The sequence below is a fragment of the Panthera tigris genome, chromosome A2 (assembly GCF_018350195.1).
Source record: "Panthera tigris isolate Pti1 chromosome A2, P.tigris_Pti1_mat1.1, whole genome shotgun sequence".
In the NCBI taxonomy this organism is placed as follows: Eukaryota; Metazoa; Chordata; class Mammalia; order Carnivora; family Felidae; genus Panthera; species Panthera tigris.
The window spans coordinates 113445353-113462065 of record NC_056661.1 but is presented as its reverse complement, the minus strand read 5'-3'; the positions used below and the strand labels follow the sequence as shown (position 1 = coordinate 113462065).

The following is a 16713-nucleotide window of genomic DNA, read 5'->3' as shown; positions in this document are numbered from 1 at the left end:
TAAATTTGAAGACCATCTTATGTCGGGGGGGGGGGGGGGGATGAATGAAATGATAGAATGGGCAGTTTTTTGCCCACCTTTTAAAGTAAGGCTGTGATGTAAATGAATATAGTATGTGTTCACTATAACTACTAAATAGGGCTTGCTCATTGTTTTAGTGTTTAAATGATTTATGACTTGCCAGTTTTAATATGGCGAATGTTTAATAAGCATTGACAAGACAAAAGAGAAGACACGTGCAATTAATATGTTGTGTTTTTCTGAAACTTTGAACTTTGGATTCCTTAATTCAAATCATTCAGGTAGTTTTAAAAGTGAACTCTCTGAATCCAAGCCCCACTTTATTTACTTTTTCCCTTTTCCTTTACAGTATCTATGTCTCCCAAATGCTTTATGTGTCCATAGAACTTGAACCTGGACACTCTACCATTAGAGGGAGATTCCTGAGCAGACTTCTCTTTTTTACAGAATCTTTAAAGAAATCATGGTGGAAAGCAACTTGAGAAAACCCAGCTTCAGTTTACTCCTGTTTTTTCTAGGGTGGGGGTGGGGGGTTGTTTTGTTCTGTTTGTGTTTTGGGTTTGTTTTTTTTTGTTTTTTTTTTTTTGTCTGTGTAATTTTCTCTCTCTTTTTCCTCCCATCCATCGCTCCATCCCCAAACAAGCTGGATGAGGAAGTGGCCACGGTCCAGGTGAAGGAGCAGGAGAGGAACGTCCTGGTGCTGAAGAAGGTGCAGTGCTGTGGCCCAGCCCCCCTGGCCGGCGGCAGCGGCAGCGCGGAGAGTGATTGGAGGTGAGTTCGCACCGCGGCACGCGCTCCTGTTTCCTCGGCCCTGCCTGCCTCCCCTTCTCTCGCTCCATCTCACTCGCTCCCGCTGCCTCCCGTCCCTCCCTCCCTCTTTTCTCTCCGCCTCTCGAGCGTTCTAGCTGACTGCAGAGCTCTTGGCAGCCAGATGGACTCAGTTCCCAGCGAAAGGACGGAGATGGCAAGATCTTTTAGCTCTTAGGGGATGCCTTTGTTAGTAGTCGTTCACAATGGGCAGCTCCCGGCTGAGGGTCTTTGACCCTCATCTAGAGAGGAAGGAATCCGCAGCGCTCTCAGACCGAGAGCTGCCCTTGCCTACCTTCGATGTGCCTTATTTCAAATACATTGACGAGGAGGATGAGGACGATGAATGGAGCAGCCGCTCGCAGTCTTCCACCGAGGATGACTCCGTGGACTCTCTGCTCTCTGACAGATACGTGGTCGTGTCCGGGACCCCCGAGAAGATTTTGGAGCACCTTTTGAATGACTTGCACCTGGAAGAAGTCCAGGACAAAGAAACAGGTAAGGGGGGGGGGTGTCTCCAGCTTCCAGACTCACAGCTGCGGCTGCCCTTGTCAATATCCTTAGGGGCAAGGCTCCCACTGTAGCCTAAATCAGCATGGGCAGAAACAACATATGCTTTGTGCGCCTCCCCCCTTGGCCTCGTGCTGTTTTGTTTCAATCCAGTAAATGGACACATGTAGATCCAAGCAGCTGCCTGGGAAGTCGCTGTACAAAGAAAATGGTAAGAAGGCAGATGTTCTTGTGTCTTTGGCAATTTTTACCGAATCTCACCTAAAGGCAGTTGGCAAGAGGCCAGCATCTTAATAGCCAGTGTTCCTTGGGAAGAAATACAAGCGACAAGCATTCACCTGGCCTGTGGGAAGTGCTGAGCTGAGGGGAGCAGCCTCCCTGCAGAAACGTCAACAATTAATGCAACTACTCAGCAACTATAAGCCTCACAGCAACTTCTGCCTTTTTCCAGGTGATTTACAAACTGCTCAGAGCAAGCCCTGCTGTGCAGAATACCATCCTCATAGCTTGGCAGACCAGAAACTATAATTCACTGAAGGCTTATTGATCAGACTTCTTGTCCTTTCTCTTTAATCTGGGAGCAAAATACCCATTTAGCTTTGTCACCCTTGCATTTTGGGAAACACTATCATTGCATTTACAAAATAACCTAACCATGCTTCCTTTATCACCAAAGGGCAAGTACGTACTTCTTTTAACCAAAATTCTCTTAACGAATTTGTAAATTGTTCCAGCATGGAACATTATTCCGATGAATAGGCCTCTGTCTATAACTTGATCTCCTGACTAAAATGCACTTTTTGCTGTTATCACAGCACTTGTGATACGCACAGTGTACAGTATACTGACTGCATCAATAAAAAGTGTTTGTAGGTTGAATTCCTGCAGGGTAACACCTTAGGTTTTTCCCTTGTAGGAAAGATTGTGAAATGACAGCGTAGGTGGGAGCAAGTTTCCTTAGGTCCCAGTAGTTTTGTTTTGTTTTGTTTTTTTCTCTTCTCCTTTTGTCCGAACCTGATGTCTGGCTCTAAATTGCATTGTGAAGGACATTACAAGAAACAAAGTTGTGTGAAATGTGTAAGTGAGTTAAAAACAAGACAAGGAAAATGACCTAATCTCCTATCCTACAGTAATGTTACACTTTGATCTCAGTATTCAAATAGACACTTTATTTTGCATATGTTTGGCAGGGGGTGGGGGGATCACTAGTTGTCATTTCTACACAGGCTGAAAGAAAAACATTCTCATGGCATTTGCTGGCATTTGTTTTTGCGTGTCTATTGATTGATATTTTGTGCATTTGATCACTATTCCCATGTTCTATATATAGCAGATACAATCATCGTGGAACTGGGCATAATTTTCCATGTACTGATTACCATACTGGTTTACACAGGTGGTTTGGACTAGGTTATAGGAAATAATCTGCAAAAGGACACCTTTCAATGTGGATACATATTTGGGGAGATTGAATACTTGCTTCTTTTTAATAGTACCCACAGTTCTCTATAATGTGAGAATTTGTGTCTAGGTTATATTAGTAAGTGTAAAAATTATTTACAAATTTTTTTTAGTTTATTTATTTTTGAGAGAGTGAGACAGAGTGCAGGCAGGGGAGGGGCAGAGAGAGAGGGAGACACAGAATCCCAAGCAGGCTTCAGACTCTGAGCTGTCAGCACAGAGCCCGACGCGGGGCTTGAACCCACGGACCGCGAGATCATGACCTGAGCCAAAGTGGGACGCTTAACTGACTGAGCCACCCAGGCTCCCCGATAAGTGTAAAAATTATTACAGCCAGTGTTAGTCCTAATTTGATTTCCTTTTTCTTTCTTTCTAATCCCCATTGGGTTTTTGAGAAAGACGGCCTAGGTGGCAACTAACAAGTTCCCACTGTTTAACACTGGGAATGAGAAATCACTCTGATTACTAATGCTAGGAGTTGGCCACTGCTGGAAATGATGTTGTGCGTGGTGTCTAGTGACTGTTATACCAACACTGGGGTCAAATGTGTCACTTTAGCCGTGTGCTCAGCAAAGCAAAGCAAAGCAAAGAGGACCAGAGCTCAGTGGCTTGTCCTAAGCCAGGCAAGAAGACACCTGTCAAGGTCAGCCTCTCCTCATTTTTACTCATTTCCTCAGAGTTTTCAGAGGATGCATGAGACTTCAGATTGTTGTAGTGACACTTGAAGAAAGCATAGTAGCAACTTTTCCTCCAATTCAAGGAGAACTTTATGAAAATGAAAAGTCAAACCTATGAGATTGATGGGTGTGTAATAGGGAGGCCTAAGTGAAGTCCCATGTGGTTCTTCAAAACTTCACATACAGCACTTGGAGAAAATACAACAGAAAAGCCATCATGTGGTTTTTGTTGCTAAAATGAAAAAGTATCATATATATATATAAATAAAATAAATTTCGTGGGCAAAGTGAGGAATAGTGGTTGTTAGTTTGTTCTAGTTTGAATACTAGATGAATCTCATATTTAAAGTAACCGAGGCCTCTTGTTACCAACAGAGGTGAATTTTAGTTATTTTGGCCAGGCTGGCAACCCTTATTATAAAAGGCCTATGTGTGCAAGAGCCTAATAGCATCGTATAAACATATGGAAGACAGATGGAGGAAAATGAGAAGGGGCTGCAATAAAAGTATACAGCAGCGTTTTTATGTTCTTGAGCACCCCTTTTAGAGAGAGGGAGCCATATGGGGCCAGCTGGGGCCATATGGTGGTTGTCCACATGGCCTCGATGGCAATGAGGAGGAAAGGGCATGTGGGAGGACGTAAGTGCTCCTGGAGACTGGGATGAGTCTGTTCTGGGTTCTTACATTCCTGTACCCACCAGAGGTTGGGGAAAATAATGGTGCAAGAGATGTAATTTCCCCTCCCTCTGCCACAAAAGTTACTTGGTTGTGAAAATGTAAGTGCAAGGCCCAATAAAAGACCTTCTGCACTCACAGAGGAGCAGTTGAAGTGATTACTAATTGATGTTAACGTGCAAGTGGAAAAACGTTGACTTAATTGAATGGAATAGGAAAGAGAATGGCAGAGCTGTTGACCTAATGTATTCCTGTTGTTACCTGAGTCCAGAATAGAAAACAATATATAGTGTTCTATCACCGTATGAATGAAGTCAAACTGAGTTTTAAAAGCAAAAATAATGTCAGAGATGCTTTTTTAAAAGCAGCCTACTAATGATTTCCCTAAACGGTTAGTTCCACACAACGCATAGCATGTGTGTTTTCTCATAATCCCCTCTATGTGTGCCTTTCCTCCCTTATAGAACTAGGCATAAGGGCTCTTTGCACGATTAGCTGTAGAATGAAGAATGAATGAGTGAATGAATGATTCTTCATTGTTTCAGATGGAAAAACCGGCCACTGGATATCTATTTCTGAACATGGAAAGTGACAGAAGCAGCTTTCAAAGATTACCTTTTCTGTCAAGGTTCAGGTTCTGACTTAAACATTTGGAATGACAGGGAAAAATCAAGCAGCTCTGTCTTTCATCTTCCCAGAGGGTAGACATCACTGAGCATTCTCAGCCCAGGACAATTACAAAGCGGGCAAGGAGAAAGAAAAACAAGGAATTGTGAGTAGAGGCTGGAGGGATAGAAGAGCGAGTCCTCCCACCCCCTCCACCCCCCAGCCAGCCCTGGTCTGTAAGGTCTACAGGGTTCCTGCTCCTAGTTAACTCTTTGCCCTCCCTGGAAAGGATACAATATGTTTTGTTTAGGGATGCTACTGTTGGGAATAATGACTTCTGGTTCAAAGTAGGGGGGAAATTATGTATTGGATGGATTACATCAAGAAAAACCTTCTTATTGATTTTTCTTTCTGAATCTGCATTATGACAAATCTACCTCAGGGAGAACACAAGGGGAAATACATTATTTGCTCCCCTCTATTTTTTCCATTTCCTTATTCTTTATGCATCCTTTTGAAGCAAACGCACTCAAGGTTACAGGTTTTTAAGAAAAGCGAACAGAGAATAGAATGGTTGGGACCAGCTCAATCCTTTTAGGCTTGACCTGCTTTCTTCAGAGTGTGGCTGGTTTGGTTACTTGACAAGTAACTCACATAGTCTGTGGTCACATACTCGGTGTGCAAATGCCTACTTTTGCCTCAGTGTTGGTGCTATGCTTTCAGCAGCACCTAGGAGGTTGAGCACATCATTGAGGAACTGAGTCCCTTATCTTTGTAGTGAGGCAACAATGAAAGTACCTGGCTTATATTTAGGGGTGTCTCACTCCATCGATAGAGTCCAGAAGTTAATCTGCATTGCCAGCTTAATGGCTTTTTTTAAGGCAATGCACTGGTAGAACCTTCAGGAAAGCTAGGACAGGCACTTCATTTTTTATTAACTCTTCTAATCTTCTTCCTGGCTAGCACCAAGCCTGTCATAAGCACTTGATGCACATTTCTTGGGAAGAAAAATTAAGAATGCCTTTCTCCCGGTCATTGGAAAGAGAGAAGATAATTTAGGTGAACTTCTTCCTTGATTCCCTTACCTTTTAGGATTTCTGGAAAGATTTTTGTTACTTCTGTGCCAGGCTGCCTCTGGGAAGAAGAAGACAGTATTAACTGTGAAGCATAGCTTTTGCAGAACTAAAACTTGTCGAGACTAGGCATAGAAAATTCTTAGATGGTGGTACACCTGGGTCCCACCCCAGCGATTCTGATTCAGTAGGCCTGAGATGGGACCTAAGATTTACTGGCTTTAAAAGCTCCCCAAGTGATGCTGATATGCAGCCAGATAGGAGAGCCACGGAAATAGAACATTGACCTTGTCTCATTACCGCCCCACCCCCAGCAGCTTTTTAAGATTTATTCCAAGTTTCTAATAGTTTCAAATATATATTTGCCTCGGAGTGAGGGGCATCATTTCCCCTTTCCTCCACTTCCCCTCTACTCTCCAACCCCTCTTCGGGGCTTTATGTCCACTGGTCAGCCTCATGTCCACTGGTCCCTGTCCCTGAGCCTCTGCAGCCTAAGAATTTCACAATTTACAAACCTACCCGATTGGTCCATCCACTGAAATGATGTTTTTAAAAAAGGAAAAAAATCGGGGGAGACGGAGGTCCTGGACACACAGCTGTTTATTCGACTTCTCAGTGTTTGGAATGAGGAGGTGATGATAGAGTGAACCAAACCCACTTGGATTTTTGGCAGGATTCTGTCACACCATAAAAATCCCTGGGTGGCCCTTATGTCTCACAGCCAAGATGCTTACTTCTGCAAGAAATAGTGTTTCTAGGAAGGAGGAAAACTCTGCACATGGCAGAGTAGAAAGGGTACTAAACTGAGATTTTGAAGTCTGGAGTCCCCCCCCAGATCTGGGCTCCTGAGACCTTGAGCAAACCATACAAAAGATGATCTTTGAGATATCTTTCATCACTAAAACACCTTCACTCAAAAGGATCTAATCAACATCTTTCCAAATGTCACAGAACCATAGAATTCCAGATCTGGAGGAGAGACCCTAGAATTCATGCAGACAGTTTCCGGAAGCTTGTGGTCACTTTACGCTGAAATCACTATCACTTACCCATTGTACAAGGATGTTAGCTATTTAGTCTACCTTCATATTCTATTATTGCTGCCTGTCTTTGGACTCAAAGCAGTTAGAATGTTGATGGGGGAGGAAGCTTGGAACCCATGCTCAGTGGCCATACCTGGTGGTGATTTATGTGTGTTTGTGTATAACCTTGCTCAGTGGGAAACTTTTTAAGTTCCTTTGAGAATTTATATACTATAACATTTCCAAAGAATGGCTTTGATTTATCACCTACTAGTAAAATCCATTTATAGAATTTTATTACCAAGCCATCTTGGGATATTCAGAAATAGTCTGTTGCCAAGGAAAAGTGGCAGTTTTGCCCCAGTGGTGAAATACACTACATCCTATCTTTTATACTAGCCATCCCCATAATTTACTTTTAACTTTATACACTAATTCTGTGATAAAATATAACCGTGCATTTTTAATTACTCAATTTCTGTATGCCCATGAATGAATACCTTAGGAATAATTAATTCCTTCATTTTGCAAATATCTTTAACTTCTTTATGTCCTAGATGTGGGGGATGCAGTTGTAAACAAACTCCTTACCTTCATGGGGTTTATATTCCAGTGGGAGGATTCAGACAAAAAAGCAAATAGGAAAATGGTGGATATTAAATGTTAACCAGTATCATTACAGGCACTATTTTAGGATCACTATATCCGCATGTCTTTAAAAATAAGCTAGAGGAAATTTTGATGTATTTAAAGTATTTTAGAGAATTAACATGAAACGATTGGTTATTTTCAACAAAGTTCAGAACCAAAGGACATAGACTTAATTGAAGAAAAAAGAGAAAGGAAGACATTTGAGGGGTGCCTGGGTGGCTCAGTCTGTTGAGGGTCTGACTCTTGGCTCGGGTCATGATCTCACGGTTCCTGAGTTCGAGCCACACATCCGGCTTGGTGCTGTCAGGCTGTCAATGCAGAGCCCTCTTTGGATCCTTTGTCTCCCTGTCTCCCTTCCCCTCCCCAACGGTGCGTGCACAAGCTCTCTTGTTGTCTCAAAAATAAACATTAATAAAAAAGAAGAAGATGGGGGCGCCTGGGTGGCTCAGTCGGTTAAGCGTCCGACTTCAGCTCAGGTCATGATCTCGCGCTCCGTGAGTTCGAGCCCCAGAGCCTGGAGCCTGCTTCCGATTCTGTGTCTCCCTCTCTCTCTGCCCCTTCCCCGTTCATGCTCTGTCTCTCTCTGTCTCAAAAATAAACAAACGTTAAAAAGAAAAAAATTTAAAAAAAAAGAAGAAGAAGATGGGGTACCTGGGTGGCTCAGCCAGTTGGGTGACTGACTTCGGCTCAGGTCATGATCTCACGGTCCGTGGGTTTGAACCCCACATCAGGCTGTGTGCCGAAAGCTCGGAGCCTGGAGCCTGCTTCCGATTCTCTGTCTCCCTCTCTCTCTCTGCCCCTCCCCTGCTCATGCTCTGTCTCTAGCTCTCAAAAATAAAGATTAAAAAAGAAAGAAAGAAAGAAATTTGAAATAGGTATAGGTGTCCCCAGATGGTAGTAGCTGGAACTAGAAGCCGTAGAATCTGCATCCACGGAAATGTTTGATACCATCTTTTAACATCTTCACCTGTGAAAATAACTTTCTCATAGACATATAACTAGATAGGTTGCCATTTGAGGTCTTTTTCAGCTTTATGAAACTGCCACATTTAAATATGAGGTTAATTTTGTTTGCATACATGCTTTAATAAAAAAGTCAACAGCAGAATAAACTCATTAGCACCAACTCCAGCCCCCGTGGGTATGCCTGAGATGCTGAGCATCGCTGCTCAGTGAAGGCTTACTTTGCCAGATAAAGCCAAGGCTTGAGATAGCTATCCACAGTTACCATGAAAATCCCCAAAGTGCTGTTGAGACAAAGCTGGAGGTAAAAGTGTTCATGGGAAAATATAGTTTCTGCTCTGCTGTATACTCTGTACTGTGGGTTTTGTTTTGGTCTGGTTTGGGGGCAATTCCCTTAACTTCCCTCCCTGTTACTAATACGCAGAATTATTACGGAGACCATAATTGAAGCATTGGGAAACTTTGTAAATTAATGTTGACAAATAATGAGATAATGAGAATTATGTAGAAGTTTTCTTCTCAGGTGCCTCATTAACAAAAGCAGAGGACTTAGGCCACGTGATGTTTGAGGTCCCTTCCAGATTCGGGAGCCAGGATTTGGAAATTACTCAAGATAGCCCTCCATTTATCCAAACATCCTCTCCATCAGATGGATTATTTTATTTATTCATAAACTTTTTATTTTTTATTTGAGAAAGAGCGAGCATGCACAAGTAGAGGAGGGAGGGAAGAGAGAGAGAGGGAGGGAAGAGGGTGGGGGGAGAGAGAGAGAGAGAAAGAGAAAGAGTGAGAGAGAAAATCTTAAGCAGACTCCATGCTCAGTGTGGAGCCCGATGTGGGGCTCAATCTCATGACCTGGGGATCATGACCTGAGCTGAAATCAAGAGTTGGATGCTCAACCAACTGAACCACTCAGGTGCCCTGCAGATGGATCTTTTTACAGGATAATTATCCCCATCTCATGGCCATAGAAGCTAAGGTAGAAGAAGTTAACTAAGCTGCTACAGAGATAGAATGATCATTTGAATCTGGAAATGAACCCAGGTGTATCCCTAGCTTTATTCCAGAGATCATTTTTTTTCTAGTGAATAGAGTCATGGATAAAAGGCATAATGGAAGTAAAAACATAACCATTCAACTCTAGCTATAAACCCCAAATCAGGTGCTTCAGTAGCTACTTAAGAGTGCTCTAATCTCCGCACAAAGACCTGCTTCTTGGTTTCCAGCTGTGAGCAGGATGGCCACTGGGTGAGCTAAGGGCTTCAAGAAGGTTACAAAAGAAGGGAAGGAAGAGACCCTAATACTAGCTGATGCTATGTCAGAACATTTACATGAGAAGTGATTAAAAATCATATTTTGACCGTGGATTTCATTTGAGGTACTCACCATCTGATCTAATCTATTCACACCACCTTTAAACATGTGATATTATGTATGATAACAAGGGAATTGATGCTTTTACGCTGCCAGTAGATCGTGGGTTAATTAATACTCTTGTTGGTGATGAAGCAAGGTGAAATGAAGTGAGACAGAGCTGAAGCATAAGGTCATTAACATGCACTGATTAATAATGGAAATGTGAACGTTTCATTACTGCATAACCAATGGGCAAAGGAAGGTGTGTAATGGATGAAGATATAAGTAGGAGTACAGCATACTTTCCAGGCATACAATTCATATTTAGAATGCGAACAGATCACTGGAACGCATTTTTTTAATTTGCATCATTTTCATGTTGAATCCACACAACCTCTTCCCATATTTTGTGTTCAGCTATAGTCTAGAGCACACTAGAAGCAAACTAAAATATTGTAGGCTATGGAAAATTAATTTCAAGAGGATCTGAAGATAAGAAAGGGAAAATGAAATACATACGGAGCAAGAATTACCTGAGACGTTAAGTCTTAAGCCTCTTGACTCTAAGGATGTTGAAAAACCTGGACATCTCAACAAGCTTCTAGATTTTCTTCTTTGAATACTTATAAGGAAAATATCACCACTTTCTGATGGTTTGAGTGAAGTTCTTATCCTAGAGCCTGGAGGTGAAGCAGAGGGTCTTTCAGAGTTTCCTTCACACGAATTCTAAATGAAATTCACATGGGACTGCTGTTTCTGTAAAGTCAGTCCTGGTGGTGATGTTCTCAAACTGTGAACCATGAGGGGTTTTCTGTGTAAACTGCACCCAGTGTGAGAGATGTAGAAATGAATGGGCTTTCTCTTTCATTCACTGCTGTACGTTTTATTTGCTTTATTTTCCTTATTTACATTTTATTTGCTTTCCCTTCACCTCAGATGCCCAATTTGATGATACTGTTAGGAACCTTAGGTATTTCTTTACCGTTGAGTAAATTTCTCATTTCCTAGAATGGCTGGAGGATAAATTATTACAAATAATAAAATACTCTGGTACATGAATTGTCAGTTTTCAAAGAATCTGAATATATAAAATTACAATCTATTTTGAAATATAAATTATATAAAAGGCCCTGTCTGATAAGACACAAAGTTCATGTAGAATCAATGAAGCCCTGAGAGTCTTCAGCTTTATTATTACAGGAAGAAAATACTGTCTTAAATCTATTGAGTCTCTTTGATACAGGATGCAGGTTGCTTTTGAAACACAGATCCTCAGTATAACTTGAATTTTCTCTCATAAAAATAAATTTGAGAAAGGTAACAGCTTGTTTAGTTCTCATATTGTCTCCCTAATATATACCTAGTAAGAATCTCTATTGTACAGATTTTTAGTTAGTTCGGTACTGATTTTTGTTCTTATATTTTGTTGTTTCCTTTTTGTTGTTTTAAAAAGAAAATGGATTTCTATTCCTTTAAAAAAGTGATGCTTTTCCCAAATCTCCCAAGTTTGTAAAATTAACATATTTTCTTAGTTATGGGTCTTTGGGTATATTTAATACTGCACTGCAGACACTTACGATTTTGTTGGTGTCCCCCTGCATTTCCAGATACTTGTTTAAATGTGTGGTATAACACAGGCATGTTTGGAGTAGCAAATTGGAAGGAGCAACAGATTCTAAAATTCATGAAGATAAAATATACTGTGTCAATAGAATTGGCAATCTAGTAATTTTAGCAAGGCCATAGTTTTACTGTAACATCACCAACTGAAGTTACTGGAGTCTAAGTCAATGTCAAAGGATGAAAAAACCTCTTTTCTCTTTCTCCGTGTCTCTCTCGCTCTCTCTCGCTCTCTCTCTCTCTCTCTCTCTCTCAGAGATCTTGTGTGTCACCTCCCCAGACACTTGAAAGATTTGAAGTGAGATCATACGATGTCCTTGTGTTATTTGAAATGCTGTGCCGGCGCGCCTGGGTGGCTCTGATGATTAAGCGACTGACTGTTGATTTCTGCTCAGGTCATGATCTCACAGTTGTGAGGTTGTGCCCCACATCAGGCTCTGCCCTGGCAGCATGGAGCCTGCTTGGAATTTTCTCTCTGTGTCTCTCTCTCCCTCTCCCCCTCTCCCCTTCTTCCTTCTTTCTTACCCCTCCTCTGCTCTCTCTCAAGATAAATAAACATTAAAAAACTAATCATAAAATGCTATGCCATCTTCCTCAAGTAAAACTAGCATTCTATCAGAAAAAAAAAAATTCTAAGTGATTTTTCTGTAGAAGAGTGTGTACTTGAGGTAGTCTCCTAAGTGTGAGGGAGAAATGTTAGTGAATGGCAATTTGTTGATTATAATCACCGCATGTTAATCTCACAGCATGTTTCAATCGAATTACTGCTTCATTGAAAGGGTGCAGTGCCACAGAATTGCTGTAATTGACAACCACATGTCTGAAAGGGATATTCTTTGAGCAGGAGAATTTTTGCCTTTAACATACCTATAATTGAGCTTTTTCTCATTTCTCTTTGCAGTCTTTCTCATTATAACCTTCCCCTCCCATTTCCCATTATCCTCATTTTCTGCCCTTGGGGCTTTCTTGCTCTACAATTGAAACCATTCTTTTCATTCTGTTTGCAGCTTTTTGCCTTACACATAACGCTGCTTCTTGGCTGGCAGGCCTTCCCCCAAATCTTTCAATAAATATGAAATTAGAGGGAATGGTTAAATATGAGTGAACAGAAAATGTAGAAAACTAAAATATCTTGTAATCCCCAAAATATCTTATTGTAATCTGAATAGTGATAGAAAATTATTTTTAGAGCAATTCTGTATCTTTTTCTGCTTCAGACTTAACTGTTCTTGTCTGTTGTCTTCATACAGGATACTTTATGAATCTTTTAAATCCTTTAATCCTGTAAATGAGTTTCACTTAGAGTGAAGATGAAAAGTATAAGTTAAAATTGCCTATTGCATACTTGGCTGGGTATCTCTACTTAAGTTCTCAGCCTTAAGTGAATGTCGTTTTTGGTGCAAGGGCTACATGTATCAGGACTCATGATAGGTAGCAGTTCTAATATTAAAGCACCTGGTCTATTCCTTCATTAATTACGTGCCTTTCAATGTGCCTTAAATATACTTGTTATAAAGAGAGATTTGCTTAGTACTTAAAGCGAGTTAAATTTTTGCCCCTAAATTTTCTTGTCTTGCTTGGTATCGATATAGATACCGTCAATATAGTGTAACGTGTTTTGTCAAGAAAAAATAAGAAACATGATGAAGATTTTTTCGCGCTAATTTTGGATCTCTTCTCCAGAGTTGGACATAGAAAATACACCCTCTTGTGTCTTGTTGCAATTTGATCTGAATTTAAAGGCATTGCAAGCCATTTTGTTTACCACTGTGTTGACTTCCATAAAAATACTTTAGTTAGCTCAAGTTCTGCCAGTGCTGACTGGCATAATGCTAGCACACATCTCAGAATTGTTATGACGATTTGCTCTATTATAGTCTCCTAGGGAGTGTGTTTGTTCTTTTGGGGGGAAAAACATGCAAGGCAAATGTGTTCTTCATCAGCATATTCTAGAAATCCACAGTAGTGAGGTCAGGATAAATTCACAATACTTATCTCTCCTTAAATGTGCTTTTCCTGCTTTGATAATAGAGAAACGTGAGAAGCACTGCTTATCATGTGTTTGAGTTCCTGAAAATGTTCTTTGTGTATATATGATTTGTTAATTTATTATTTGTTATTAGGAAGGCTGTATGTAACAGAAAAACTGATGGTAACTTAAGGTGGAAGGATACTTCTCTCTCATGTGAAAATAAAAATAAGTGCAGTATAGAGCTGGTAGAACTAGTGAGGCCACTCTGAAATCAGCCAGGACTGAGACTCCTTCCTGCTCTTTGCTCCAGTGTCCCTGGAGTCTGGCCTTTATGTTCTGAAATCAAGATGGATGCTAGCATCCCAGTCCAGATAGCAGGATGGAGCAGGTCAAGAACACACGTGTCCATCACGCACGGCTTCTGCTTTTATCTTAGTCATAGCCACATCTAGCTGCAGGTGAAGCTGGGAATATGTTGTTTGGTTTTAAAATATCTGGGGAGCAATATGGCCAAGAAAAATCAAAGTTTGATTCCTAAACAAATGAAAAGTGGTATGTAATTTTTATAAGGGGTAGCTTATGAGGGTGCCTGGGTGGCTCATTTGGTTGAACGTCCGACTTTGGCTTGGGTCATGATCTCACAGTTCGTGGATTCGAGCCCCGCATTGGGCTCTGTGCTGACAGCTCAGAGCCTGGAGCCTGCTTTGGATTCTGTGTCTCCCTCTCTCTCTGCCCCTCCCCTGCTTGCATTCTGTGTATGCCTCTCTCTCAAAAATAAATAAACATTAAAAAAAATTGTTTTAATAATAAATAAATAAATGGAAGCTTATGTTTGTTTTGATACTTTAGATCCCAGGCCATGATTATATATATATTTTTCTTAAAGTTTATTTATTTTGAGAGAGAGAGAGAAAGAGAGTGCATGCATGAGCAGGGTGTAGGGGTAGAGGGAGAAACAGAGAATCCCAATCAGGCTCCGTGCTGTCAGCACAGAGCTCCATGGGGGACTTGATCTCAGAACCGTGTGATCAGCACCTGAACCAAAATCAAGAGTCGGATGCTTAACTGACTGAGCCACCCAGGTGCACCCATGATTATATATTTCTTCTCTTCAAAGGAATATAAATGTATTGTGATTTAAAGCACTGTGTGATCATTTTTTAAAGCCTATAAAATAGTTTGGATTTGCTCTTGTAGTCTTCTCAACACTGACTATTGACAGTGATCTCATGTATTATTAACGTGCAAAGAGTACTTAATAGTAAGTACCTTTCTCGTATCTGATTTGAGCCACTGAATTCATGTTTGAGAACTCTACATCTTTCACACCAAAATTCTCCCTACAAGTTGTTAGAAATATTTTTCACAAAGCATATGAAACATATATTAAAAAATATTTCACATATTATGGTTTCAATGAAGTTTAACAATAGCACACATTAAATTTCTTCTCCTAAAGATAGCTTATAGTATGTATTACTATATTCTTGGTGATATTTCAGAACTCTTATGTGCCTGTAACATAACTGCTCGATGTGGGTCAAATCACCATGAATCTTGTGATTCCAATGCTGTGAGAAAGGCCTAAGGGTGTTCTTAGATGTGTGAGTAGTATATTTACTTCTAAACAAAACTAACTTATTAGAACCATTTTAGACAAAGGAATTTATATGAGTGCCTTTAGCTGAAAGACAAAAATATCTTAACCAGTGGCAGTTAGTACATGTTTAATGGCTTATTTACCCAGATGTTGGAGGGATAGGCAGAGGTGGTCACGGAGGTGAGGAACAGCCAAGACTTTGATGTGGAAATCAGTTCTTTTCTTTTAAGAAAGAAAGGACAAAATAAAATGTGACTAATGATTCTCAGTATTTGTCATGTTTAATATGGAAAAGTTCATCTAGAAAGAAAGGAAGAGTTTTATGGTTTGACCTTTAAAAAAATTTTTTTTAATGTTTATTTTATTTTTGAGAGAAAGAGAGAGAGACAGAGTGTGAATGGGGGAAGGGCAGGAGGGAGGGAGACACAGAATCCCAAGCAGGCTCCAGGCTCTGAGCTGTCAGCACAGAGCCTGACGGAGGGCTTGAACCCACAAACCGTGAGATCATGACCTGAGCCTAAGTCAGCATTTAACCGACTGAGCCACCCAGGCGCCCCTATGGTTTGACCATTTTAAAACATTGTTTCAGTTTCTGCCTTTACATTTCAACCTTCTAAAATAGAATTATGTGTAAATGGCCATTAAAACATCTTAAGAGCATTAGGAGTTTGTGGACTATCTTAATTCTCCCGTGTGATTGTCAGTTCTGCCTTTAGAAAAGGAAATTGGCTGATCCCGTATAGCTATTTGCTGTTTGTCAGGTGTTCACTAGAAAATAAAAACAAAATAAATTTCGGGTAGGCATAAAGGAACTCCAGCATACTGGCACATAGATGGAAAATGACTTTATAGGGGCATTTTTGGCAATTCAAGGCCAATAAAAAGGCCAAGTTCCTATATCTGTCCATCTGTCCAGTGGATGTTCATGTGCATCCATTTCCCTTACCCCCAGTATGGACCATTTGGATTCACAGCCTCAGAAGAGCAGAGTTCAGTGAAATCCTGTGCTGGGGATCAGCCTGCCTTGGGACGTAGGCCCGTAATGATACTAACTTGAAACAACTTAGTAGTTATTCACCTTACTTACCTCAGACTCGATGTCACCATTCTGCAAAACAGAGTACAAGACCTGCCTCCTAGAAAGAATTTGAGGAGCACAGATCATGTGGGTAAAGCTCATGGTACAGCCCCCAGTATGTGGTCAGTCGAGGGTGGCTGTTTCATTATGTTGAAACAGAATAGCTATCTTCTCTTCTCTACTTTTCCTCATTGCCCATAGAATGATGCTACCCTTGGCTTCCTGGGGCACACTAAGGAATAGGTGAGGTTCAAAGACAATTTGGGGTTCTCTAGGGCTAAAACGTGTGCTGGATGGGGGTGGGGGATGATGGGAGAGAGGGTGGAGGTTTGGTCAGACATTCCCATGAATGGGATATTCATCTGCTGCTAGTGGGCTGCCTTATGTGGTCCTTTTATGATGTCACTGATTAAATTCCAAACCCTGTGAAAGTTGAGGCCTTAAAACTGGGCCTTCTTCATAGCAGTGAGCACAGTGCTCAACCCCAAGCCATAGGTGTTCACTCAACAGTTGTGACCAAACCTTTCTTGGTGACCGTAATGCACCAGTCTCCCTTTCACTGGAGTGAGAAAGAAAGCAGCCATATGTTACTGAAAAGAGCTCCCCTGGCTGGTCTGGAAC

At 41.0% G+C, this 16713-nt stretch overlaps 1 protein-coding gene and 1 long non-coding RNA gene across 2 annotated transcripts in view; one reads left to right on the top strand and one right to left on the bottom strand.

Annotated features, from left to right (window-relative positions):
- The window catches only part of RAPGEF5 (Rap guanine nucleotide exchange factor 5), a 224491-nt gene that overhangs the window by 150423 nt on the left and 57355 nt on the right, over positions 1 to 16713 (top strand). The window contains exons 10-11 of the mRNA XM_042967977.1: positions 665 to 792; positions 1238 to 1326. Of these exons, the coding sequence (XP_042823911.1) occupies positions 665 to 792; positions 1238 to 1326 (217 nt within the window). The remainder of the gene's footprint in view (positions 1 to 664; positions 793 to 1237; positions 1327 to 16713) is intronic.
- LOC122233976 lies at positions 999 to 16422 on the bottom strand. The gene is made up of 4 exons (XR_006211652.1): positions 16102 to 16422; positions 10356 to 10502; positions 5843 to 5891; positions 999 to 1298 (listed from the first exon to the last, which is right to left on the bottom strand). It is a non-coding gene; the product is annotated as an uncharacterized LOC122233976 (long non-coding RNA).